The sequence below is a fragment of the Heterodontus francisci genome, chromosome 8 (genome assembly GCF_036365525.1).
Source record: "Heterodontus francisci isolate sHetFra1 chromosome 8, sHetFra1.hap1, whole genome shotgun sequence".
Taxonomy (NCBI): domain Eukaryota; kingdom Metazoa; phylum Chordata; class Chondrichthyes; order Heterodontiformes; family Heterodontidae; genus Heterodontus; species Heterodontus francisci.
In genome coordinates this window covers 108,983,544-109,011,354 of record NC_090378.1, presented here as the reverse complement: position 1 = coordinate 109,011,354, position 27,811 = coordinate 108,983,544, and the positions used below count along the sequence as shown (strand labels likewise).

Below are 27,811 nucleotides of genomic sequence, written 5' to 3'. Positions count from 1 at the left end.
TTTATATTAAGGAAACATCAGCCTTGCTTGACATGCATATGTGTGTAGATGTCAGATGGAGACATGATTAGCCTCAGTTGTGATGCTCCCCATGGTACAAGATCCTGCCTACACTCTCAGCTTGAAAAATTGTCAGTTGGTCAAGATACTAGAGAGGATTATGATGTCAGTGTAGCTGTATCCTAGCTGACATGAATTAGTGCCTTCTGGAGAGAAAGGTGAAACAAAAAGGTCTTTAATTGTTTCTGAGATTAAATCATTTAAAAATTATCCTTTTATTAATGAGCCAGCAACAGGAACGCAGGTTTGTTCCTTTGATTTAAAACATGACAACTTCAGATCTCTGCTTGGTTATCCATGGGCAGCCCTAAAGGGAATGAGAGAAAATCAGCAAGTGAACATTAAGTTAATCTAAAGAGAATCCAAATGCACAATGACAACTGCAGGAAAATAGATTCATGGACACCCAATGTCAAAATGTTTTATTATTTAGGTAAAATGAAAGCAAAATACTGCAGATGCTGGAAATCTGAAATTAAAACAGTAAGTGCTGGCAATACTCAGCAGGTCTGGCAGCATCTGTGGAGAGAGAAGCAGTTAACGTTTCAGGTCAATTCTGATGAAAGGTCACATACCTGAAACATTAACTCTGCTTTGTTCCCCAAAGATGCTACCTGACCTGCTGAGTATTTCCAGCACTTTGTTTTTATTATTTAGGTGTTGTCTAACAATGTAGAATGTGACACAAGCTAGGAAGATTAGAGATTTTAAAAAAAATATTGGTGACAAATAGCCAGTATTAAAATTTTTGGAGAGAACTACAAAAAGTTTATATATCTTCATATTCTGCATATGTATTTTTTATTCGTTCTTGGGATGTGAGCGTCACTGGCAAGTCCAGCATTTATTGACCACCCCTAATTGCCCTTGAGAAGGTGCTGGTGAGCTGCTTCTTCAATTGCTGCAGACCATGTGATTATTATTAGGGAGGGAGTTCCACTATTTCGATGCAGTGACAACCAAGGAACGCAAATATAGTTCCAATTAAGGATGGAGTGTGACTTGAAGGGGAATTTGCAGGTGGTGATGTTCCCATGAGTCTGCTGCCCATGTGCTTCTGGGTTGCAGAGGTTGCGGGTTTGGAAAGTGCTGTCGAAGGAGCCTTGGTGAGTTGCTGCAGAGCATTTTGTAGATGGTACACACTGCTGCCACTATGCAGCAGTGGTGAAGAGAGTGAATGTTTAAGATGATGGATGGTGTGCTGATCAAGCGGGTTGCTTTGTCTTGGCTGGTGTTGAGCTTCTTGGGTGTTGTTGGAGCTGCACCCATCCAGGCAAGTGGAGAGTATTCCATTACATTCTTCACTTGTGCCTTGTAGAAGGTGGACAGGCATTCGGGAGTCTGGAGGTGAGTTACTCGTCACAGAATTCCCAGCCTCTGACCTGCTCTTGTAGCCACAGTATTTATGTGGCTGGTCTAGTTAAGCTTCTGGTCAATGTTAATCTTCCAGGATGTTGATAGCAGGGGATTCAGCGATGGTAATGCCGTTGAATGTCAAGGGGAGATGGTTAGATTCTCTCTTGTTGGAGATGGTCATTGCCTGGCATTTGTGTGGCGCAAAAGAAGGGTCACTGACCCGAAACGTTAACTCTGCTTCTCTCTCCACAGATGCTGCCAGACCTGCTGAGTGGTTCCAGCATTTCTTGTTTTTATTTCAGATTTCCAGCATCCGCAGTATTTTGCTTTTATATTGTGTGGCGCAGTTGTTATTTGCTACTTATCAGCACAAGCCTGAATGTTGTCCAGGTCTTGCTGCATGAGGGAACAGACTGCTTCAGTATCTGAGGAGTTGTGAATGGTACTGAACACTGTGCAATCATTAGTGAACATCCCCATTTCTGACGTTATGTAGGAGGAAAGGTGAAGCTGAAGATGGTTTGGCCTAGGACATTACCCACCATTCGTGACTGGATGTGGCGGGACTGCACAGCTTTAATCTGATCCATTGGTTGTGGGATCACTTAGCTCTCTATAGATAGCTTCTCTGCTTTTTAGCATGCATGTAGTCCTCTGTTGTAGCTTCACCAAGTTGATATCTCATTTTGAGTTATGCCTGGCGGTGCTCTTGGCATACTCTCCTACACTCCTCATTGAACCAGGGTTGGTTCCCTGGCTTGATGGTAATGGCAGAGTGAGGGATATACCAGGCCATGAGGTTACAGATTGTGGTTGAATACAATTCTGTTGCTTCTGATGACCCACAGGACCTCATGAATGCCCAATTTAGAGTTGCTAGATCTGATCTGAGTCTATCCCATTTAGCACAGTGGTAGTGCCATTCAATATGATGGGGCTATCCTCTGTGTGAAAAGGGGACTTCTTCACAAGATCTGTACGGTGGTTACTCCGACCAGTACTATCATGGACAGGTACATCTATGAAGGTAGATTGGTGAGGACGAGGTCAAGGAGATTTTTTTCCTCTTACTGGTTCACTCACCATCTGCCACAGGCCCAGTCTGGCAGCTATGTCCTTCAGGACTCAGCCATTTTGTACAGTAGTAGTGGTGCTGCTGTGCCACTCGGTGATGGACATTGAAGTCCCTCACCCAGAGTACATTCTGTGCCCTTGCCACCCTCAGTGCTTCTCCAAAGTGGTGTTCAACATGGAGGAGTACTGATTCATCAGCTGAGGGAGGGTGTAGGTGGTAATCATCAGGTAAGGAAGGGGAGCACAGTGAGGCAGCTGAAAAGAAAACAAGGAGGATTCAGAGAGAATGGCCTGCACCAGATGGGAAATGAGTCATTAGGAAGCAGTTTGGGACTGCGGGCAAAAGTCAGTCAGGAATATGCAGAAAGGGATAACAGCGAGTCCCAGCCACAACTTGTTCTTTTGCAGTTTATCTCTGAAGGTACTTCAATTATTATGTTACCTTGTTCGTTTTAGTGTGGGTGTGGGGAGGATTAATTCAGTTCCAGTTTGGCTATGTTTGCAGGATGCAGCACTGCATCCTCATTTCATATGTTCCAATTTTCACGCCCCCTTTTAAAAGTAATTGTCTCTCTTGGCATCACTGCTAGTGTAAATGGGGGGAGCACATCCTACATCCTGCCTCCCAGCTTATATCAATTCTTACATTGCCACTATGTCAGTGGTTGTGTAGAAATGTGCAAGAGCAGCCTGGGCTGATTTGGTCACTGATTTATTTTCCTATTTTGAATGTTTATTTATTGAAATTTAACATGCACAGTTTAATTTCCCTGAGCATGGACACTCTTGACATATTTTTCTTATTTTTTCTAAGATATTCTAGCAATACAGGAATTTGGCACACCACAATGCTGTATTACAGTAATAGAATGCAAGTATATTGCTAAGATTAAACACAAGGGGGTGTCCCTGAGCAGAGGAGGTGGAAAGTGAAGGTGCAGAGAGGTAAGGAGCTTTACCACACAGAGGGCGAGAAAATCAGTCATTCCCAGCTGCTCTTATTGAGTTCTTAGAACTAGACTAACATTATACCACGACCTTGAAGTGGATTAATTTCCTTCTTTCTTGGAAAAGTATCATATGAAGGTTGTTATGGGCCTGAAAGGAACAGTTGGGGTGGGGCCAGTTCATAATGGAAGCTAAAAATAGTTTTTGACTGAATATTGGATGATGTTTGTTGCTGAACTGGAAATGACCATTCTGCAAAGTCCTCATTCATTCCTTGCAGTTTTTTCTTTATTATGCACAGCCTATCTCTTCCATTTAATTACCTAAATGAAGTAAGACTTTTTAATTTTCTTCAAACAGTGTAATTTTCGGGCCAGCTTCGTGAGGATGCAATGCTCGGACTCCCGAGAGAGAAGCACCATTTTTGCGCTGAGCTCAGGTCATGGCAGATGTGGGGTTGCTGTCATTCGAGTGAGTGGTCCTGCCAGCAGTGATGCGCTGATCTGCCTCACTGGTCAGAGACCTCTTCCCCTGGCCAGGGCTGCTGTCCTTCGGCCGTTGCTGGACCCCAGGTCTGGGGAGTGCCTGGACATGGCGCTGGTGCTGTGGTTCCCAGGCCCACACAGTTTCACTGGAGAGGATTGCTGCGAGTTTCATGTTCACGGGGGATCAGCGGTGGTCAGTGGAGTTCTCCAGGCCCTGGGATACTTATCTATGCTACGCCAAGCCGAAGCAGGGGAGTTCACGAAACGTGCTTTTCAGAATGGAAAGCTGGACTTGACGGAGGTAGAGGGACTGGGAGACCTTATTCATGCTGAGACAGAAGCCCAGAGAAGGCAGGCCCTACGACAAATGACTGGTGACCTGGGGCACCTATATCGTGGCTGGAGTGAGAGGCTAACTCGATGTCTGGCTCACACAGAAGCTTACATTGATTTCAGCGAAGATGACAACATTGAGGAGGGAGTACTTCGTAAAGTTGACGGTGATGTGCACGCATTGCAGGGCGAAATCAACAGCCACCTACGTGATAGTCGTCGAGGCGAAAGGCTGAGGGACGGAGTCCATGTTGCAATTGTTGGGGCACCGAATACTGGCAAAAGCAGCCTTTTGAATTCAATTTCTCAGAAGCCCACTGCCATTGTCTCACCGATAGCGGGAACAACACGGGATGTTGTGGAGACAGCCCTGAACATCAGAGGGTACCCTGTTTTTGTGAGTGACACGGCAGGGCTCCGAGAGACATCTGACATCGTAGAGCAAGAGGGTGTGAGGCGTGCACGGGAAAGGCTTCAGCAGGCGGATATTGTGGTCGTGGTTGTGGATACCATGGAACTCCCGCTGGACTTGACTGGTATGGCCTGTTTCCTCCAAAATTATCTGAGCGAAGTGATCATGCATGAATCTGATGAGCATCAGGCTAAAACCAGCCCAGCAGTGGCGGACTGGATTGTGGTTTGTAACAAGACGGATCTTGTCCAACTGGAGGACTTGAATAAGTTGCACCTGGTTTTGAAAGAACATGGACTGCCTCGGGTATGCCTGCTGTCCTGCAAAACAGGCAGTGGTTTTAACGACTTCCTACATCTCCTTGGTGAACAAGTTGAAAAAATGTGTGGGAATCCGTTGGCTGGCAGTCCTAGTTTAACACAGGCTCGTCACCGGCTGCATCTTCAGAACTGCACCCATGCTCTAATGCAATATCAACAGCATCGAGAGCTGGATCTTGTTCTGGCCACAGAGCAGCTGAGAATGGCGTTGAGACAACTGGGAAAGATCACTGGGAAAATTGGAGCTGAAGAAATCCTGGAAGTTATATTCAGGGATTTCTGCATTGGGAAATAAAACTTCCAGAAAAAGAGATGGTTTTTAACTCTTCCAGTGTCTTGGGGACTTAAAATGGGGAGCATTCCAACTTTTTGAGACAGACTGAGATGGGGCTGGATTAAAGTAGACACACGGTCCTTGCACCACATACTGATTCACTTCAAATGTTACATTATTGTCTGATCAAGCCAAGTGACATTGAACTAAAGCCAGTGGAAACTTATTACTCCAGGCACGATTAATTTATTTGTTTACTCAAGTGACTTTACCAGTTAGCAGATGTTTTTTTTTTTGGAGCTTACTATCTGAACAGCCTGGTCAGCAGACATCTATTCTCAATTCCATTAAATCTTTTATTTGCCACCTAAAGCAAGATTCTACAAAATAAAATGATTGCTATACCATTAAATATGATTAAATGCAATTGGAAAGCTTAATAATGCAAGTCGAGCTTAATCTAAAAATAGCATAGTGGTAAATTGGCTTTCTTTGTCACAGAAAATATGAGTAATCATGATAGTCTCTGAGTCATACAGAGCAGGAAGATCTCAGATTTGATCCCTTCTGTGCTGAGTTAAATGATATCAAAGAGAAAAAGTTGGCAGTGCTATAATTCGCTGCCTGGAGCTAGGGCGGAGAAGAAAACCAATTGTCCATGATTCCTGCTCTTGATCGTTATACAGTGTACCTATACTTGTAATCTGCCTGTGGATGCTAGGTGAGGATACAATGGGCTTAGGTCAGATAGCCTGATGCACTCGCTTTCAAGGGGCACATGTGAACAATTGGACGAGGAGCCAGAGGATGAGCGGCTTCTGTGGAACTGTACCCCAGTAAATGCCTGCAGGAGACACGGTGGTGAGTAGAGGAAAAGGAAATAAAGGAGAGGTACAGTGCATTGCAAGAAAAAAATACATTTTAAAACAGAATGAAACCAAGTTGTCAATACTGCCCGAAGAAACAAAAAAAAAATCTAGCTGGTATTTCAAACAAGAATCAATTGCTGACCCATTTAGCAGTAGGTTCTAGAAGGATCCAGGGCACAGGGAATACATTATCGACCACAGGTATCTTGACATGCAACTTCTGATTACAAGATCAGTAAATCTCTTGGTGAACACACAGGGGAATCTTCACAGGAAAGGCCAGATGTGTAGGATGAGGGAATTAATTCCACCCTTAATGCTAGCAATTTCTCAAATGATCACAACCCTGTGATTCCTAATCAGTGACATGACCAGAAGATGTAGGGGTGTTCCCCAGCTTCTTTACATCACCTCCAGCAAGACTGGCAAAAAATGGTTTTGAAGAAGTAGGATAAGCAGATTCTAGGAATTTTTTTTTTAAATTAGCAGACTTTCCTTGATATTGTTTATCATACAGTGAGAGATTATGTGTAGGGTCCTACCAAATTTACGGCTATGAAAAATGTACCACGGATCTTGAAATCTCAGGCTCGCCATGAAATCGGCCATTTTGCGAAATTCGCACATTTTATTCATTGGCACAAGGCTCACCTTGCTGATTGCTGGGCATGTTGCGAACATCGCGCATTTCGTCATTAACACAGAGCACACCTTGCTGATTGGTAGATGAGGGACAGCTTCCAGTGCAGTTTTGAGTGAAGCCGTCTCAAGTATTAGCAGACAAGTGAGAATGCAAAACTGAGCAAATCAATAACGACCACAACCATTATTCCAGTACATCGAGTGAAAGAATTTGGAAGCCAAATTCTGCATGCCAATGGTGGAATACTGTTTTATACAAGATGCAATGTTTCATTGGATCACACACAGCGGCAATGATTCAGAGCCACTTAGAATCCGAAAGCCATCACAGCAGAAAGAGAGCATCCAACACCGCACTGCTGGAAAACAAACATGCACAAAAAAAGCAATGATTTCATCTCTTTTTAATAAGTTGACAGAGCTCAGAAAATCATCAGTTGGTTACAATGGAACTTCTGGACGCTTTTGCAAATGCCAACATACCATTGAAAAAACCTGATCACTCAAAGCTGCAAGTATTCATTCAACATAATGTGCAAAATGATGCTTGCCAGGGTGCAAATAAACTATGACAGGACTACCTACTGAAGATTTTGCTACACGTTATGAGGAGATGCAGTCTCAGATTAAAGCATGTGAGTCTTTTGCAATTATTTGTGATCAGTCCACTGATGAGCAAGGCAACTATGTGTTGTATGTTTTTGATTTTATGTCTGGTATGGCCGAAGATGTAGTCAGGGCAGCTCACAACAGTGCTCGCAGACTGCATCCATTGAGAAGCTGTTAATTATACCAGTTTCCCAAGCAATCATCAAAACTGTTTCAAATTATGGTGCAGATTTCAACAAAGTCTCTATTTTCATTAGTGACAATGCAGCTTACTTGACAATATCTTTCAAAGCTGTGCTCCAAGGTGTAATGCCTAATGCTATTGTGGTAAAGTGAGTTTGGTAAAGTCGACAGACTGGTCAGCTACATTTATACAGATCTTCAAACATAGCCCAGCCACAAGCTTCGATATAGACAGCACATTGCAAGTGGGCTGAAATTGGGGAACAAAACATCACCCTTCCTCCAGAGCCACGTTGGAATTCTTGGTTTCGGGCAGTACAATATCATGCAGCTCACTTGAAATACTACTCAGACTTCGTCTCAGAAGAGCTCACACTGACACCGAAAACACAGGTTTTAAAAGACATTGTAATCCCTCTAAATGATGCTCTGCTTAATGAGAAGGTTCAGTTTGTTGCTAATAATGCTATACGACTGATGGATTTAATCACTTGGTTTGAATCTCGACATGTCAATCCACAAAGCTTACAATAAAGTAATGGATGTACTGTTCTGGGCTGAAGCACAGTCAATTGAACAACACTGTGATGACACTGAATCAAATGCCTGTGCTCAACAGGTGTTTTCTTACATGGCAAAGCAACTCAAACAATATTACTGCTATGGGGAAGAGAAAGCTGCTCAGAGGTTTCAACAACCTTCTGCAGCCTTCCTGAAAGGTGTGCATATCTTTTGACCCAGCACAAATGCACCTGTTAATTGTGGATTTAAACTCATTTGATGCGATTCCTAGCTTTGACACGAACTAGGCTAGAGATTCCTGCTTATAAAAGCATTGCAAAAGAAGTTGATTGTACTTTGTCTGTGCTGCAGTTTTGGAACTCTGTGGAATGCAGAGTCCCCCACTTTGCAAGGCTGGAACGGTGCGAATGACAATTCCAACAAACTCTGTGGACACGGGAAGAGCAGTGTCTAAACACGGACAATTGTTCACAGCACAGAGAGAGGGAAGGAAGAAGAAGAGAGTTGCAGGTTGCACCATGCTCATATTCAACCACTAACCTCAGTGAGTAAAGAATGTGACCTGTTTATTGTCAGCTTTCTACAATAGTTTTTGAGTATACAATAAATGCCATTTGAAGCCAGAAACTTCCCTTGTCTTTTTTGTTGTTTTAAATAGATAATTTTCATGATTTGTTGCAACACCGTGAAATTTATGATTTAAATACATGAAATCATGAAATTCACAGTTCTAAAATGCTGTGACTATGAAATTTGTAAAATTTGACCATGAATTTGGTAGGGCCCTAGTTATGTGGTTCTATAACATTATACACAGTAGCATGCAGTGCATTACAAAATAATGAGAATAATATTTGTCATGAAGTTGTTACCTGGTGAATGTAAATGGACTGCCTTGAGGAAAACTTTGCTGCCATGTTTAACTTGGGTTGTTAAAATAAGCAGGTTGATTTATGCATTGCAGTCAGGAATATGTATAATTGCATTCAAAGTTTGTATAGAACTTTGATGATCAGAGTTTTCATTCAATTCTTTTTTGCACTGATTAAACTACTTGACTATCATTTGATAGTTTTACCAGTTGTCATGTTAGGCCCCCACCTGCCAAGAATGAGGCACATTAATTTTGTCATGAACATTGATTTTAAACTGCTACTGAAGTTAAGAAAGGACATGTTAAACAGATCAGCCATGGCTGGAAAAGACATTTGCATATTAACACAGTGTTTGGAAGGACAAAGCAGCTATTCGCTGACACATTCAACCCACAATGGACTTTTGATCACCGGATGTTGAAGGTGGGGGAGCTCGCATTCCAGGTTGACTGCTAAGATGGCCGAATACACAAACGGACATGGTCAAACCAGCTAGTCACATGACTAACCTGCTTGGCAACCTGAGTTTTTTGAATTTGTACAAACAGTTTGGGCAGAAAGCTGTTTGCTCTTGGACTGAGATCTCTTCTGCCTGCTCCGATCTCTGTCTCACAAGCCTCTGAATCCACTGAAGACACATGAACCCCAAGAGAGAAAAGGCTCCTACAGCGAACAAGGTTTAAGAATACTGGACCCCAGTGAAAAGCAAGATCTACCTACAATCAGGGACTCAACAGTGAGCTCGAAGAACCGTAACAACAACTTCTTCAGATAGCGCCTCAAACTTTTCCACTTTATTTTTCTTCTCTTTTCTGTCTCTATTTGCATGTATCGCGTATGCATGCTAACGTGGGCTTGTCATGTATCCATTGGCGTCAACCGAATTAGAGTTAGGTTTAAAGAAGAAAAGTTTACATTTATTAAACTTTAAGAAAGCCTATTTATGCAGGTTTCTTTGCCTTATATTTGGAAAGCGGTGAACAAGGATTCACCAAGGGGGAGCTAAAAATACTGTATTTAAAAATAAAACCCTGTTACAGTAAGACCAGGTGAAGGCTGAAAGGGAACCCGAGACCTCTTTCTCGCCAGGTCGTAATACAGTTCAGTGTTTTCCATTCCAGTACAGATGCACTATAGCCTGTTGGGACACAGTTTCTCTGGCCAGGGTGCAAAGATGCAATGTTGGATATCTGTAACGTAGGAAAGTTCATGGTGATTGCAGTTGGAAGATCAATACTGACCTGAATATCTTTTGGCGTAAGCTTGAACTGATACACCTTTATTAACGAATGCAGGAATAAAGAAAAAGGGCCTAAAACAAGTGAGAAAATCAATGCGCATTAGAGGAAGCACAGTCAAAAACACAAAGGTGCAAAAAATAATTAACGGTATGACCTGGTAATTCATTAAAAAATGTTGGTGACTCATAACAGTAGAAGCTGTTGATCACTATTGTATTGGTAACTCTCATTACGAGCAAAATAAAATAATTGCACTTGGTGATACTTTATCAGCTTTGTAATTTTCTAGGTAAATGAAGCTTTTCTACATGTGTTGCAACGCAAATCCATTGGGAAGGTCATCATAACCATGAAATGTACTGAACTGAAGGGAGAAACTGGAGACAAGTTGGACCAGGAAATAACAGGCTGATCTCACCTTGAAATAACAGAGCTAATATTGCACATCCTAGTTACCTGCAAGGTGAACACTGTTTCTCAAAATGGATAAACTGTAGTAAAAATCCTAATAAAGCACTTAATGGTAATAATTTTGTGTTTAAATACACAGCATTCACAGCCACGCTGGTTTTCGTCAGTCGCCAAACCAATAATCTATGATGGTGTTGCTCCAGTGTGATGTGTAATGGAATGGGATGATAAAGCCTTAATCTTGTAATTTCCAATCAGATATCATTCAGCACCTTGGCTGGAAAAAAGAAGAGATATGATGCATGCTTATATTGAAGGGGCATCGTTGGGCATGCTTTCCCACGCCATGCTTGCACTCATATAGCTGTCTGGTCAAGAGTAGCAGTCGGAGAGCCCTTAGTACAGGTAACCTGAAAGCCCCATTCATGATGGACTAAATGGCTAGATAGGCCTATTGAGTTACATTATTGTAGTTAGAGAAATACCACGTGTGGATAAAACAGCAAGTAGCTTTTTACAGAAGTGGAAATTACAAATATAAACATGCATTCTAGACAAATGACTGCAGCAAAATCATTTACTTGAAAATGAAAGCAGCTCATAATTGCCTGAAAGTTTAATTTGCTTGCACTTTAATTGTAAGCCGACTGCTCACAGTGGGTGATGATTTATAAAGAAAGCAAACCAGCAATCAGAAGCAACTGTTCTACCATGGTGATGGTGAAAGACCTGTAAACAGGTCTTTATTAAACAGTAAATGTCACTATCAGTTTTTATAAATCAAACTATTACAAAATGATTAACTGTAAGACGTCTTTTTGCTTTTCAATATGCTCTTGTGACAATTTTTCTTTCAAAGCCTTTGCTTCTGCAGTGTGCTGGAGGTAGTTTTTGGGCTACTAGCTCAGAGAGTTACAGAATGCAACAGTGTGGGGGAGCTAAATTCACATCAGTACAGATATAGTTGTTCACACAAACTACATAAGTAATTACATCATTCAATCTGTCTTCATATTAATTTAGTTCCCTTAGCCTTTTCTTCCCCTATCCAACCCAATATGTGCAACATTCATCAATCATAAAATGTAGGAGTGCAAGATGAACAGTTTTCTTAACTTTTAGATTTTTTTTACTTTAAATTGTTTGTTAATTTTATACAGGTCCAGCGCACCTTAAAAAAAAATCTCCACCCACAAGGCTAACACATTGGGCTGGAATTTACCTTAGAAATAGTGGTTAGGCTAACAGCGCTGACCATTATTTACGTGGAAATCAGACAGCAACCTCCAGTAAGCACACGTGTGCAGTTAAATATTGAAGTCTGGAAGTTGCTGTTTGAGATGCCCTGCTCCTTCTGAAGCTGCAGAAGAATAGTATCTCACTGGCTGACTCATCATTCAAATACATTGAACATCATGCAGCTCCTGTACTGATTTCACAGATATGGACGAAACTCGCCAGTTAGGGTTTGTACATTCCAGTGCAAATACCTTTTTAACAGTGTGATAAATCTTTAATTATGCCAAACAACCTCTCTGGCACTGAAAATTAACTATTACAAAAGTGGAGTCTGATTCTTTCAGATTGCAATTATTGTTTGAAATTTTAAAAACAAAGTGACTCCTGACAACGCAGCCCAGCACCGACGTCATCACAGCGCTCCCAACTTCGCACATGCGTGGAACGGACCCTTGCTGTCAGTCTGGTGCTGCACATGTGCAGCCTACGTCAGCACCTGGCTTGCCAGGACTAATTTGCGCATGCGTACGGAAATGTCATCACGTACTGCAACGGCTGCTCGCTCCCCGTTTTGCCACTGACTCCAGGCCTTGCCGCTTCCTGCCCTCTGCTCTGCCTCCCCGCTCCCATCACTTCTGGTCCAAAACCCCTCCTGCAATCGCCACCTTTCTTCCCCGCACAAGGAAAGCGGGGGGAGGGAGAGAGAGACAGTGACAAGATCGGGAGGGGGAAGGAGACTGCGAGTGGGGAGGCAGATCAGAGGGGATGAAGCGGTGAGTGACCCACATGTGAGGCAGGTGGGTGATGTGGGGAGCGTGTGGCGAGGCCTGGAGGAAGCGGCGAGTAGATGGGCGCAGGAGGGAGTGGCGCAGAGAAGTGCGATAGCAGGAGGGAGAAGAGTACTGTTGGGGGTGGGGCAATCGCAGCCACTGTGGACATATAGGTTTCATTTGTTTTTGTGATAAATTGAGCAGTGCCATCTTTACTACTGGCAGCTGCCAAAAACATCGCAGACAGTGACGTTCCAGTGCACGAGGCTGCATTTGCGCATGTGCACCTAGTGGTTGTGTTGTCAGCAAACGCAGCCTTTTAAAAAAGGTAAAAAATAAATTTGACTTCTTTTTCTTATCTTTCTCTTAATCCAATCTTCCTTTCCTTAAACTTGATTTGGAGAGAAGGCTTTAGAAAGGGTGCAGAAAACATTTATGAGAATGGTTCCAGGACTGAAGGACTTCAGTTACGAGGATAGATTGGAGAAGCTGGGGTTTTTCTCCTTACAGAAGGTTGAGAGGAGATTTAATAGAGGTATTCACAATCATGAGGGATCTATACAGAGTAGATAGGGAGAAAGTGTTCTCATTGGCAGAAGGGCCGAGCACCAGAGGACACTGATTTAAGGTGATTGGCAAAAGAACCAAAGGCAACCTGAAAAAGAATTATTTATACAAAAAGTGGCTACCATCTGAAATGCACTGCCTGAAAGGGTGGTGAAGGCAGCTTCAATTGTGGCTTTCAAAAGGATAAGCACCTGTAGAGAGTAAAGTTGCAGGGCTACAGGGAAAGGGCAGGGATAGGGACTAGCTAAATTGCCCAAGCAGAGAGTTTGCATGGAGATGATGGGCCAAATGGGCTCCTTCTTTGATTCTAATTCACTTTACCTGTTTTGACATTGAATGCAATATCCTAACTGACACTTTCTGGTTCAGATTGTGTTGCTCATGGCAGGCAAACACCCCACCTGCCAAGACTGAGGCACACATTATTTTGACACATGAACATTAAAACTTAAAATTGTAAGCCCCTGACTGGAAGGACATTGGTATAGTACTAGCAGTGTTGGAATAATGGGGACCCAGTCGTTGATTCCCAATATACAGAAGAAGTGATCAGACCAGTTTTAGTCACATGACTAACTGGCAGTTGCAGAGAATTTGAACTTCCAACAAAGATTTTGAACTCAAACAATGACATGTGCTCATGGAGTGAAGATCTCTCCTGGAACTGAAGCAAGAAATACCTCATCTCCTGTCTGCCTGCCTCCAAATCTTCTCCATGGAACTGAACCACTGAAGGCATATAAACTCAGAGAGATAAAAAATCTCCTACGTGAACAAGGTTTACGAAGAATACTGGGACCCAACGAAATGCAAGACCGTATCTTCAATCAAGTATACAGCGGCTCGAGAAACAGTAACAAGATTTTGCCTCAAACTGTCCTACTTATCTTTTCTGTCCCTATTTGCACGTGTGTATCACGTGTGCATGCTAGCTTGGGCGCGTCATATATCCATAGGCATTTTAGGTATTAAAATAGGTATTAGAGTTTAATTTTAAGGTTTAATAAATTTCATCTTTCTGCTTTAAACCAAAGAAAGCCTGTTTGTGCTCATTTCTTTGCGTTATAATTGAAAACTGTGAACAAGGATTCACAAAAAAGGGAGCTCAAAACACAATGTGTTTAAAATTAAACCCTGTTACAATAAGACCAGGTAAAGACAACAAAAGACCCCTAGACACATTTCTCACCTGGTCGTAACACTCATTAATAATTCTTCAATCTGAATGGTTAAGGAGATAGACAGTTGCTGTGTTGTTCACACAGGTCCAGATGCCCTGTAGAGGGCGCAGTGCTTTTTGGAAAGTTGGCTGACTGGAACTTCCAGTGCAAAAGCCCATAGAAAGTGAATGGGAACGTGCAAGTGTAACGAAAGGCTAGTGGCATTCATTCACCAGTGACAACAAAATCCAGCCCATTAAATGGCAAGTCACAGAAAGCCGTGACATAATTATGGTTGATTCATGTGTGGAAACACTTGTATGTGACTGGTCATATAATCTCACTTACAGTAGGTTTTCAGTAACCTGAGAAAAATTAGTTGACGGTTTTGTGCTGTAATTCTATGACTGGGATGTTGCATTTGTATTTACCAAACAGTCTTAAAATTACAATGCTTTTTCTCCCTTGCTTTGCATGATATGAAACAAAACTAGGCATCAGAATGTTCCTTTCTGCCATTTTTCCATATTTATTTTTTGTAATAGCTTCAAGAGATACAAATGGTAGCAGTAAACAGCTGTTATCCACAAGCTGTACAAGCCTTCTATGGGGAGGAATTGTTAATCCTTTGGGGTTAACAGCTTCATCCATTAATGACACACACTGCAATGGCAATCAGTATCCCTATGAGAGCCACTACTGGCAAAAATAGGAGAGAAAGGAAAAAATTGCAGTATAATAATAGATGCCCTGGAGTGACTTTAAGGTTACAATCTCATACAAAAATATGTTAAAATATTGCATATAGGAAGGAAATGTCGGCAATATGTACACTTCATGAATGATATAGAAATAGCTAAGCAACAATCAACATAGCCAATGAAATGCTGAATTGGATAGGCAAAACAGTAAAATACAAGTCAGATGAAATTGTGATCAAACTGTACAGTGCTATGGTCAGACCGGACCTTGAATATTGCAACATTCCGATGGCTGAGTAATGAGGGAGACATCTAGGCATTGGTGCCAGTGCAGACAAGAGCCACAAAGCTGATCCCCAGAGTCAGGAGACTGACTTATGAGGAAAGACTAGAGAAGCTTGAGCTTTTCAGCCTGGACAGGAGGGGTTTGAGAAGTGAACTTATAGGGGTCTGTAATGTAGTAAGTGGTATGGAAAAGGTTAATCTGGAATACTATTTTAATTTAAACAGTGACTAGAACAAGGGAACGCATTTTCAAATAAGTAAACAGTCACCTTAGGACTGATATCAGGACGTACTTCACAGAGAGTGATCAATACCTAGAATAGATGAGGTAAAAATCAAGGAATTATTTAAGATGCAGCAGTCTGGGGGAAATATCAGGTTGTTCTGGATGGATGCATCAAGATGGGCTAAATGGCATTCCCTTCTGTATGTATCTTAGGGTTTAAATAACTTATTAATTGTGGTCATGATATTAACCAAGTTCTTTGTTCAGATTACTGCCTTGCAAATCACTCCTGAGTACCCATTATTATTGACATAATGTATACAGCAGTATTTGTGCCATTGTAAAACAGAATGCACTGGATCTCAGTAAACCTGTTCCTGCAGTTGTCAGCACATTACAACCTTCATGTGGTCAAATCTTTCCTGTCCTCACTTTGTCCTGTTACACAACTCAGGAGCCAAAAAGAAAAAAAAAATGCCCATGTGAAAATTAAAACATAGCAATTTGAAAAGCTAAACACAATATGTTAGAAACTTTAAAAAGTAAAATGTATTTAGGAATGTGTTGAAGGATTTTACTGTTATAATATTGTCCAAACGCTTTAGTCTATTTCCAGCCTGTAACATACCAAATGTGCATTTTCTATTTTGCCAAAAAAGGAATTACTTTATAAGAAAAAATAAAATGTATTCACCAAAAAGCAAAAACTGTAAACACAGCAGAAAAGGATATTAAAGAGGCACATCTTCATGAAAAATGTTGGTAAGCAAATGACAAAAGTTTTCCAAAAGTTTTGCTTGATATGTTAATTGTGTGACACTATCATTTCTACATATCTTCTTGTTCCTGTTTCTCTACTGCTGAAAACAAAGGATTTACCAAAACTTTTTCGAGAAAATTGTGTTTCTTTAATAGTTCTTGATTTTTAAAAAGATTTTCTAATCGTCAACCTCTTTAAAAAGTCATTCTGAAACAATAGAAATAACACCAGTATAATATTTCTGTTACTGGGGAAAGCATATTTCATTGTTATTAAGGGAGCTATCCATTATAACCTATCAGTCTCTCAGTCCTCCCGTCCATCTGGTGCCTTGCTTTATATTTTGAAGCTGTTGTTTGGAGGTAGGCACTCTGTGAAGAGATCCTCTTCCTGTGTAATCATGAATGGGGATTTCTGGGTCAGAGCCAACAGATTGCTCATTCATGTAGTCACTGGAATGGAACTTAATGTCACAGGTGAATGTAAACACAAAAGCTACCTCAAAAAGTGGCCTTAATGCACAAAACAGCAACATGGTATGATTGAGAAACATTGGTAAATGTGCAGATATCACCCATGTTAACATTCACAATAATGAGGCAGTTCAATAGACTATACTTACTCACTAATTTAAATAATTCACACATTTACTGTTCACACAACAATAAATATAATCAAATGCAATGACAATGAAAAAGTAGAGTAGCACAAATAGAAAAAGAAAAATATTCTAAAATCCAGTTACTCTGAAATCTTCCATTTTGATCGTAGTGTTAAGATTTAGAGGATTTTGTGGGCTCTGGGGCTTTTAAAAGAAAAGGCAAAAATCAGCATCAGCTTCATCCATTTTTGATGTCGTCTGCTTGTATATTATAAAGAACTAGCTTACACTACAGCATTCCTTAACCTGTAACTGCATTAAAAGAGTAGCAGGTAAATACTTTCCCACACCCCTACCAAATGTGTGCTTTCTTTTTAATAACTTTAGGCCTTCACAAAACTTTGATTTTACAAATTACTTCTGAAGGGATTCAGTGTGTTAAAAATGCACAAGTGGATGTGCTCCAGAGATTAACCGACAAGAGATTTCTCCAAAGTACATCCACTAGCCAGTACTAACAGAAAACTTTTTCAGTACAGCGTCTTAAAAAAATTCATGAAGATGTAACACTCAGAGTAAGGAGAGTCTATAATCATAACTACATGAACAGCTTGTTTGTTACAGACATCATCACATTCCTGGTTTGGCTTTAGCACAATCCTCAGCACAAAGATGTCAAAGCACATTTAGTAAAAGCTTGCAGCATGGGTTGGTACCTGGGATCCTGATGTTGTGGCCATTTCAGAGACATGGGTAGAGCAGGGGCAGGAATGGATGTTGCAGGTTCCGGGATTTAGATGGTTCAGTAAGAACAGAGAAGAGGGTAAAAGAGGGGGGGGTGTGGCATTGTTAATCAAGGAAAGTATTACAGCGGCAGAAAGGACGTTTGAGGACTCGTCTACTGAGGTAGTATGGGCCGAGGTTAGAAACAGGAGAGGAGAGGTCACCCTGTTGGGAGTTTTCTATAGACCTCCAAATAGTTCCAGAGATGTAGAGGAAAGGATAGCGAAGATGATTCTCGACAGGAGCGAGAGTAACAGGGTAGTGGTTATGGGGGACTTTAACTTTCCAAATATTGACTGGAAATACTATAGTTCGAGTACTTTAGATGGGTCTGTTTTTGTCCAGTGTGTACAGGAGGGTTTTCTGACACAGTATGTGGACAGGCCAACCAGGGGCGATGCCACATTGGATTTGGTACTGGGTAATGAACCCGGCCAGGTGTTCGATTTAGATGTAGGTGAGCACTTTGGCGATAGTGATCACAATTCGGTTAGGTTTACCTTAGCGATGGGCAGTGACAGGTATATACCGCAGGGCAAGAATTATAGCTGGGGGAAAGGAAATTATGACGCGATTAGGCAAGATTTAGGATGTGTAGGATGGGGAAGGAAACTGCAGGGGATGGGCACAAACGAAATGTGGAGCTTATTCAAGGAGCAGCTAATGCGTGTCCTTGATAAGTATGTACCTGTCAGGCAGGGAGGAAGTTGTCGAGCGAGGGAGCCGTGGTTTACTCAAGAAGTTGAAGCGCTTGTCAAGAGGAATAGGGCGGCTTATGTTAGGATGAGACATGAAGGCTCAGTTAGGGCGCTTGAGAGTTACAAGCTAGCCAGGAAGGATCTAAAGGGAGGGCTAAGAAGAGCAAGGAGAGGACACGAGAAGTCATTGGCGGATAGGATCAAAGAAAACCCTAAGGCTTTCTATAGGTATATCAGGAATAAAAGAATGATAAGAGTTAGAATAGGGCCAATCAAGGATAGTAGTGGGAAGTTGTGTGTGGAATCAGAGGAGATAGGGGAAGCGTTAAATGAATATTTTTCATCAGTATTTACAGTAGAGAAAGAAAATGTTGCCGAGGAGATTACTGAGATACAGCCTACTAGGCTAGATGGGATTGAGATTCACAAGGAGGAGGTGTTATCTATTTTCACTCTTTCCAAAATTGCTAAGTCCCCTGGGCCAGATGGGATTTATCCTAGGATTCTCTGGGAAGCCAGGGAGGAGATTGCAGAGCCGTTGTTGTTGATCTTTATGTCGTCATTGTCGACAGGAGTAGTGCCGGAGGACTGGAGGATAGCAAATGTTGTCCCCTTGTTCAAGAAGGGGAGTAGAGACAGCCCTGGTAATTATAGACCTGTGAGCCTTACTTCGGTTGTGGGTAAAATGTTGGAAAGGGTTATAAGAGACAGGATTTATAATCATCTTGAAAAGAATAAGTTCATTTGCGATAGTCAGCACGGTTTTGTGAAAGGTAGGTCGTGCCTCACAAACCTTATTGAGTTTTTCGAGAAGGTGACCAAACAGGTGGATGAGGGTAAAGCCGTGGATGTGGTGTATATGGATTTCAGTATGGCGTTTGATAAGGTTCCCCACGGTAGGCTATTGCAGAAAATACGCAAGTATGGGGTTGAAGGTGATTTAGAGCTTTGGATCAGAAATTGGCTAGCTGAAAGAAGACAGAGGGTGGTGGTTGATGGCAAATGTTCATCCTGGAGTTTAGTTACTAGTGGTGTACCGCAAGGTTCTGTTTTGGGGCCACTGCTGTTTGTAATTTTTATAAATGACCTGGATGAGGGTGTAGAAGGGTGGGTTAGTAAATTTGCGGATGACACGAAGGTCGGTGGAGTTGTGGATAGTGTCGAAGGGTGTTGTAGGGTACAGAGGGACATAGATAGGCTGCAGAGCTGGGCTGAGAGATGGCAAATGGAGTTTAATGCGGAGAAGTGTGAGGTGATTCACTTTGGAAGGAGTAACAGCAATGCAGAGTACTGGGCTAATGGGAAGATTCTTGGTAGTGTAGATGAGCAGAGAGATCTTGGTGTCCAGGTATATAAATCCCTGAAAGTTGCTACCCAGGTTAATAGGGCTGTTAAGAAGGCATATGGTGTGTTAGCTTTTATTAGTAGGGGGATCGAGTTTCGGAGCCACGAGGTCATGATGCAGCTGTACAAAACTCTGGTGAGGCCGCACCTTGAGTATTGCGTGCAGTTCTGGTCACCGCATTATAGGAAGGATGTGGAAGCTTTGGAAAGGGTGCAGAGGAGATTTACTAGGATGTTGCCTGGTATGGAGGGAAGGTCTTACGAGGAAAGGCTGAGGGACTTGGGGTTGTTTTCGTTAGAGAGAAGGAGGAGGAGAGGTGACTTAATAGAGACATACAAGATAATCAGAGGGTTAGATAGGGTGGATAGTGAGAGTCTTTTTCCTCGGATGATGATGGCAAACACGAGGGGACATAGCTTTAAGTTGAGGGGTGAAAGATATAGGACAGATGTCAGAGGTAGTTTCTTTACGCAGAGAGTAGTAGGGGCGTGGAACGCCCTGCCTGCAACAGTAGTAGACTCGCCCACTTTAAGGGCATTTAAGTGGTCATTGGATAGACATATGGATGAAAATGGAATAGTGTAGGTCAGATGGTCGGCGCAACATCGAGGGCTGAAGGGCCTGTACTGCGCTGTAATGTTCTAATGTTCTAATGACATTTCTGTAGCCTGTATCCTAATAGAAATAGCTTTGAATGTTATGCCTTTTAAAAACACTTTTTTTCTCAGATAATCTGAATTATTTATCTCTACTAATACAAAATGATATTGAAAATGCAAAATTAAATGTTTCAATCAAAGTTTTCAGTAGGCTGTATATAGCATGTTTTCAACAGGGGGAAGGAAAGGAATTTAAAGTAAAACTTTCAAAGCCTAAGAAAATCGTTTAAACCTGCACTCTACCTTTACAATTCCGGACGAATATAGGACTTTTAACCACAACTGTGTTATAGCTATACAGCAATTCTCCAGTGGCTGAAATGAACTGTCCATTCAGGTGCAAAAGCAGTGTTCTGATGAAAGGTCAATACCTGAAATGTTAACTCTGCTTTTCTCTCTACAGATGCTGACTGACCTGCTGAGTATTTCCAGCACTTTGTTTATGTCCATTCAGGTACTTGGAAAACTCAACCTGTTAAAGCCCATGCAGCCTTGCATCAGCTTATGATAGAACCTTACAAGGGGGAAAAAATCATATCTAAAAAAAATTCAGCAATCTTTATCAAATTCAGTTGTGAAGGATCCAAATCAACATAACCCCCAACCATTTTCCAGTGTGTTAATGTATTCCTCAAGAACTATTTTGAACTGCCCTAGTTGACGATCTAAAATAGAATGAAGTAGCTTTTTAAAATAAATAATATTGATTAGTTGCCTTGTCTAAAATAACTACAAAAAATTACCTTCTACTTTGTGTTGCTAAGTGTAAGCAAGTGTAGTTAAGAATGTAAAGTATGGAAAAAGAACAAAAAATAACCAACAAGCCTTCCACAGATCATGGACAAATGATCATATAATGAACGGCTCCCAATTTAATTTTCTGAGGTAACGTTCTACAAAATTTCTCCCTGATCCTTTTACTCAACCCCTCCCAAAAAAGGTAATCAAATAATTCTCCAGTATCTATTCACCTCTACTGTAAAACCTTGGCTGGTTGCTTTTGTTGGTTACAAACAGCACAGAACCCGATTGTATTCTCTTAAGTTTTTGATTATCTCCATCTGTATTTACTCCAATATGTGTCCTGACCATTCTTACTTCAAGCAATAAAGCCAAAAACAGATTAACTGGTTTTTATCTCACTGCTGTTTGTTGGACCTTGCTGTGCATAAACTGGTTGCTGTGTTTGTCTACATTACAACAGTGACTACACTTCAAAAATGCTTTGGGGCATCTTGCAGACACAAAAGGCATTGTATAAATAGAAATCATTTCAATCCTATTCTCTTTTTTGAGGAATGAAACAATGCTGTATCATCTGTTTTTGCCAGAAGTTCCCAATAAACATTCCAAGAACAATATCTTTCAATATATAGTAATTTAAGATATTTAACATGAAAGTGGAAGAATATAGTTTGAAAATAATCTAATAAATGACAAGGCAGCTTCAGCTCTTGCCTGACCAATTGCAAACTTGTTTGAAAGGTGACATAACAAATTGACAGAAGATGCAAGATGACACTGTGTATTTAAACTTCCAAAATGTCTTTGATAAATTACCACATTAAAGATTCCTTTGCAATCTAAGGATGGGTTATAGTTGTGGACTTGTAATTGGCTTAAAAGGAAAGAAACAGAGGATAGTTGTTAGGGGAAGTAAATCAAAATTGTGATGAGTTCCCCCATCGTAATATAATCCAGCACCATGGGACCCAAAAATGTTGGAATCCCTTCTGAAGCTGGGTTACATTAACTTAGTAAAAAGTATTTATTTACACAAAAGGTGGAACAGGATGCCAGGAAGTGAGGTTGAATCCAGGATATGAAATTCACCAAAGAAAAAGCTATATAATAAATGCTAAAGCAGGTATTCAAAAAGAATGAGACTGAATGAGATGAGTGGCTTTACTTTATCTAAACCTCTTCTGTGACCTTGTGAATATTAGGAATGAAATTTAAAAGCTCCTCCAGCTTTCATTTCTGGAGTTAATTTTTTTTTAAAAAGTGAATAAACTAAAAAGGCATAGCAGGGGGTAGGACAGCTGATATTAATGAATGCAATGGCATGCACAAAAATAAATTTCACTATTAATCTGCATTTTTCCTCCTCCTGGTAATGAGAAGGTTGGTGCAATGCTTTGATGCTGCAGCATGCTGCATCACCAGACCATCTGGCACAGCATGTTTTACATTGCTAACCAGGTTTGGCACTTCTGTGCCACTGATAAAAGTTTCAAAATAAGGAAACCTAGTTAAGTCATTCCCATCAAATCTTTGTATACTTATCCTGTTCTTATCTCATTATCTTTGGTTAAACTTTGCAACCGGTGTAGAAGTAGTGGATCAGCTAAATCGAGGAATAAAATAAACAAACTTCAAGGATTTCACAGTGGATTTGTGTTTATACTCACACGGTGTTGTTCGTTTTCTCATGATAGGTTCCAGTGTCATCTCCAATTGTTTCTTTTGCTCCTCGATTTCCTGTATGGAAACATTCTGTGCCGAATGCAGCCATTCAGATTTTGCACGGCAGGCATTTGTAAACGCAGCCTACAAGATGACAAACACTCTTGAACCCAAGAACTCGATGGATATTCCTTTATTCACTCCACAACAAAGAAATGGACAGAGATAGCACTGCTCCCCTTTTAACCCAAGAATGATGGAACTTACCTTATCTAGTTTGGATAGCTTGCCCTGTGACTTTTCAAGATCAGCAACAGTTTCCTGGATATTATTAATATACAACTCCAAAATCAGTTTGCCCTCTGCAGTTGAAAAACACAAAATAAAAATGTATTATTTCTCTGATGATAATTCCTTTAATCTAAACAACTGAGCAGTGCTGTGGTGTCATTGGGTATGCGACCATTTATGGCAGAGAACAGAGTGGCAGTGTATGGCATCACAAAGTAGCAGGGTACAGGTTAATGCATATGCTATCTTAAGGCGAGTTCCCATCCCAAGTATACTATGCTGTGGAGGTGACAAAAAAGGAAGCAAATAAGAAAGATGGGGGGGGGGGGGGGGGGGGGAAATCAGAAAAATTGTTCATTGCAGGCCACCCTCACACATCTCCAACCAGAGGTCAATATCAAGCAATGGCAAAAGGCCTGTAACCCATCATCTTAGTTAGTGTAGTATGAAAAGGATACGAGTATAACTGAGACAGAGGAAAAAAGACATACATTTTAATTCTATAAAATCTCTCAGGTTGCCTTTGGATTTGGTAGGGACTGAGAGCAGGAGCAGGCAATGAAATAAGGACATTACAACATTTGAGTCTGAGAAAAAACAGGAGGTAGACAGGATTTGAAATCACACAGAAATAAGAAAAGCTTGTTATTCCAAAGATTTAGGTACAAACTCAGACTTAATTTAGTAAGATGTGTGATCTTGATGCAGTTTACTACTTATAAAATTGCCTGAAGCTCTGCAAAGGTTCAATTTTTGCAGAATACTGAAATATTAAACCACTATTGTATAGACATCCAAATTTTCTTACTATTAACACAAAGCTAGAATTTTTTTTTCTTAAATCCTTCCTCCCTGTTTTTTACTTGTCCTTACTGGTGTACAGTTCTAGAGATACCAAGCAATTTCCAATACTTGGTTCAAATGACCAATATTCATGTTTGACCCTTGACAGTGAGTGTTAGGAGCATGTTTGCCTATGTTGCAGCATCGCAGTTTCACCAAACATCTATACACACGCATCTCCAGCAGGGATTGCTGGATAGTGAACATGGTTGGAGACTCTTGCTGATTTTCTCCTCACTCTGATTCTAAGAGTCTCTGATTCAGACCCAACTGATCTTGGGATCTGTCTGGTCTGTTTGGCTTTGCTGCTTGCTCAATAAACTCGCGAAGCTCACGAATAGTCTGAGAAATAATATGCATTATGCTAGAGATCTTAAGTGATTTGTCATAGATTACATTAACCATTTGTAATGCTGGTTTAATTTTCAATTGTAAACTTTTGTAGTGCAAGGAAAGCCACTGCTTTGTAAGATAATGATGTCATTACAATGTCAGCCTGTGGAACTATAAGTATGATAAATTATAAAATTAATTAGAATAATTATTTAATCTAGTATTGTCTGTGGACTGGCAATATCATACTACGTTGAAGCCAGGCACATTTAGAATATTAGATCAGTTTTAATAAATATATATTTGCTTAGTTTAGCATTCTATGTACTGCGCAAACCATGAATGTTCGAGGATCATTAATCTCAGATGATGCAACTGTGTGCTATTTCTTACCTGCCCAATCTAGAAACTCTGTGCAATCAGTCTTTGAATAGCGATTAGCTATGTCTCGTGCCTTTTCACCTCTAAAGTTGACTTCTTGAACATTAGCGCCGAGGTCCACCAAAGTTTTTAGGCTCTCCAGCTTCCCCCAGGCAGCAGCACAGTGTAAGGGGGTGTATCCTGTGAACAGGAAACAAAACATTATTTGTTACTGCAAACATATGGGCATAAGACACGTGGGATTCTGGGCAATTAGTAGGTGTCACAGGTTAATAGCATATGATGATGTGTTCATTCTGTCTTTAGCATAGATGGAGTCTTTATACAGGATGGGCTGAAAAATCAACAGATCACAGTTTAAATTCTCCTTCTGGACCTGCCCATATTTATTCTGCACTTTTCCCCTATGTTGTCACTGCATGTCATCTTTAATTTTATACAGGAACTGTACGTATGCTGTAGCATTATTGTGTAAAAACTCTTAATATAAAAGATTATTGGCAACCTAATTAGTATGCAATTCAACCAGAGAAATAGGACATTACTGGCAAAAGAATCTCTCCGCAACTAGCAATGTTGCGAAAGCAATACAGGGAAGTACCTCTATTGGTTTTCTCGTTCACATTTGCTCCTCGTGTCACCAACTCAGTGATAACTTCAGAATGACCCAGCATAGAGGCTGCAAAGATAGCATTTCTGCTGAAGTCATCACGTATATTTAGCCACGCATTTGCTATCTCATAGTTTGGATCATCGGCGAGTTCAAAACACTTGCGTAGGTTCTCGGTATCTCCTGTGAGCACACTGGTAAGAAAGTTGTTCCTATTTTCTAGCTCAAGATCTCCAATGTCTGCTGTATCATCATTGTTAGACTCTGTTACTTCTTTTCCAGTGTTATTTTCACTGTCTGGATCCATGTTTAGTTTTTTACCTAACAATGTAACAACAGTAATAGAATAACACAAATTAAAATGTATTATTCGTTAACTGTAGAACCAACCATCAGCACTTACATCATTGAAGGAAACCGTTCAGCCCATTGTGCCAGCTTCAGATACTTATCCAGGTGTCAGCTGTGGCATAGTGGTAGCACACTCCCATCAGAGTCAGAAGGTTGTAGGTACAAGTCCCACTCCAAATTTCTAAGCAAAAAAATCTAGATTGACACTGTAGTACAGTACTGAGGGAGTGCTGCATCATCAGAGGTGCTGTCTTTCAGTTGAGACTTAAATGGAGGCCTGATTTTCCTCTCAGGTGGATGTAAAAGCTTCCCATGGCGTTATTTTAAAGAGGAGCGGGGCGTTCTCCTCAGTTTTCTGGCCAATATTTACCCCACAGTGAAAACAGATTATCACAATGCTGTTTATAGGATCTGGCTTTGCAGAAATTGGCCTCTGCGTCTCCAACATTAGAAAAAGGGCCTCGATTTTGTGGTGGTAATGACGGCAAAACTGTCAGCGTCCACTGGTATTACTTCACTGAGATTTACAGCAATTTCTGGAATCCGCATACATGCAGAAAAATGTGGAAATCCAGATGCTGCTGTCAGTGATTCTACACTTATTCAGAGGGTGTGCTGTTGAGACTGCAATCAATGGGAAACCTTATGAATTGACAAGAACTGCCACTCTTTAGCTGTTAGGCTCGCTGTAAAAGCCTTGAAAAACTGACAGCTTGCTGAATGAGGCCTTAACTGGTTTTTAAGTGCTAAACACCTTCACTTGTCCTGAAAAGCTAATTTTATTTTTCTGGAATCTCAAACCATAGAATAGTTACAGAAGGAGGCCATGTGGCCCATCGTGTCACTGCCAGCTTTCTGCAAGAGCAACTCACCTAGTCCCACTCCCTTGCCTTTTCCCCTTCGCCTTGCAAATTTTTTTCTCCACTTAATTATCCAGTTCTCTTTTGAAAGCCTTGATTGAATTCTGCCTCCATCACGCTCTCAGGTAGTGCATTCCAGATCCTAACCACTCGCTGCATAAAAGGTTTTTCCTCATGTCACTGCTGCTTCTTTTGCCCATCATCTTATATCTGTGTCTTCTAGTTCTGGATCCTTCGGCTGATGGGAACAATTTCTTCCTACCTACTCCTCACCCCTCATTTTGAACATCTCTATCAAATCTCCTCTCAATCTTTTCTTCAAGGAGAACAGCCTCACCTTCTCCAACCGATCCATGTAACTGAAATTTCTCAGCCCTGGAACCATCCTCATAAATCTTTTCTGCACCCTCTCTAATGCCTTTACATCCTTCCTACATAAAGTGTGGTGCCCAGAATTGGACACAATACTCCAGTTGAGGCCAAAGCTGTGTTTTTATAAAGATTCATCCTAACTTCCTTGATTTTGTACTCTATTCCCCTATTTATAAAGCCCAGGATCCCACATGCTTTATTAACCACGTTCTCAACCTGCCCTGCAACCTTCATGCACCCCTTTTACAATTGTACCCTTTCATTTATATTGCTTCTCCTTGTTCTTCCGACCAAAATGATTCACTTCACACTTTTCTGCATTTAATTTCATTGCCAATTCCACCAGCGTGTCTATAACCTCTTGAAGATTTTCACTATCCTCCTCACAGTTCACAAACCTCCAACTTTTGTGTCATCTGCAAATTTTGAAATTGGTCCCTGTATACCCAAGTCCAGGTTGTTAATATATGTCAAGAAAAGCAGGGGTCCCAACACCGACCCCCAGTCCGAAAAACAATCGTTCACCACTATTCTCTGTTTCCTGTCACTCAGCCCATTTTGTATCTATGCTGCTACTGCCCTGTTTATTCCATGGGCTCTAACTTTGCTGACAAGCCTGTCATGTGGCACTTTATCAGATGTCTTTTACAAGTCCACCACATCAACTGCATTACCTTCATCAACCCTCTCTGTCCCTGCTCAGCCAAAGGACGCTTACATGATCGGTCCGATCAAATCAAATATAAACTCTTTATTTGTCCCGCACTTCAATTTTAGTTTCTGTTCTCTTTCACATGGATGTTTTCTCAACTTGTCTTCTCGTTTCATCAGCTGATGGCTGGTCCGCTGTCTCAGTACCGCGGTGGGTGCGGCTCACTGCCCTAAATATCAGTTTTGTGCCGGTCTTCTCCTCCAAGATAGCAACCATCAGGGAATAACCTCGACCGTCTCCATAG

The 27,811-nt window shown here is 41.1% G+C and overlaps 2 protein-coding genes across 11 annotated transcripts in view; one reads left to right on the top strand and one right to left on the bottom strand.

Moving 5' to 3' along the window:
• gtpbp3 (GTP binding protein 3, mitochondrial) overlaps positions 1-9,151 on the top strand; it is a 28,369-nt gene extending 19,218 nt beyond the window's left edge. For 3 of the 4 annotated variants that reach the window (XM_068037911.1, XM_068037913.1, XM_068037915.1), the window contains one exon: positions 3,799-8,531. In XM_068037911.1, coding sequence (XP_067894012.1) covers positions 3,799-5,283 — 1,485 coding nt within the window. In that variant the 3' untranslated portion in view covers positions 5,284-8,531. Of the gene's footprint in view, positions 1-3,798 lie in introns of all 4 variants that reach the window. The other variant, XM_068037912.1, reaches the window with a different exon arrangement.
• ankrd45 (ankyrin repeat domain 45) lies at positions 279-27,811 on the bottom strand. Of its 7 annotated transcripts, none has more exons than XM_068037918.1 (7): positions 27,530-27,811; positions 25,264-25,593; positions 24,675-24,842; positions 23,082-23,176; positions 22,820-22,958; positions 10,204-10,274; positions 279-367 (listed from the first exon to the last, which is right to left on the bottom strand). In XM_068037918.1, exons 2-7 carry the CDS (start codon positions 25,577-25,579, stop codon positions 320-322), a joined length of 837 nt encoding a protein of 278 aa, XP_067894019.1. In that variant the 5' UTR covers positions 25,580-25,593; positions 27,530-27,811; the 3' UTR covers positions 279-319. The 7 variants fall into 7 exon arrangements, with proteins under 7 accessions (XP_067894019.1, XP_067894023.1, XP_067894018.1 ...); XM_068037917.1 differs by lacking the exon at positions 279-367 and adding an exon at positions 6,659-7,132; XM_068037922.1 differs by lacking the exon at positions 10,204-10,274.

What these genes read in the sequence shown, in the direction of transcription:
- ankrd45 (XM_068037916.1), bottom strand. Translation starts at nt 25,579, where the DNA reads ATGGATCCAGACAGTGAAAATAACACTGGAAAAGAAGTAACAGAGTCT. An exon ending in GAACGAGAAAACCAATAGAG is followed by an intron (nt 24,843 to 25,263) that starts GTACTTCCCTGT and finishes TCCTGTTCACAG; the next exon opens with GATACACCCCCTTACACTGT. An exon ending in AGCTATCCAAACTAGATAAG is followed by an intron (nt 22,959 to 23,081) that starts GTAAGTTCCATC and finishes GTCATCTTGTAG; the next exon opens with GCTGCGTTTACAAATGCCTG.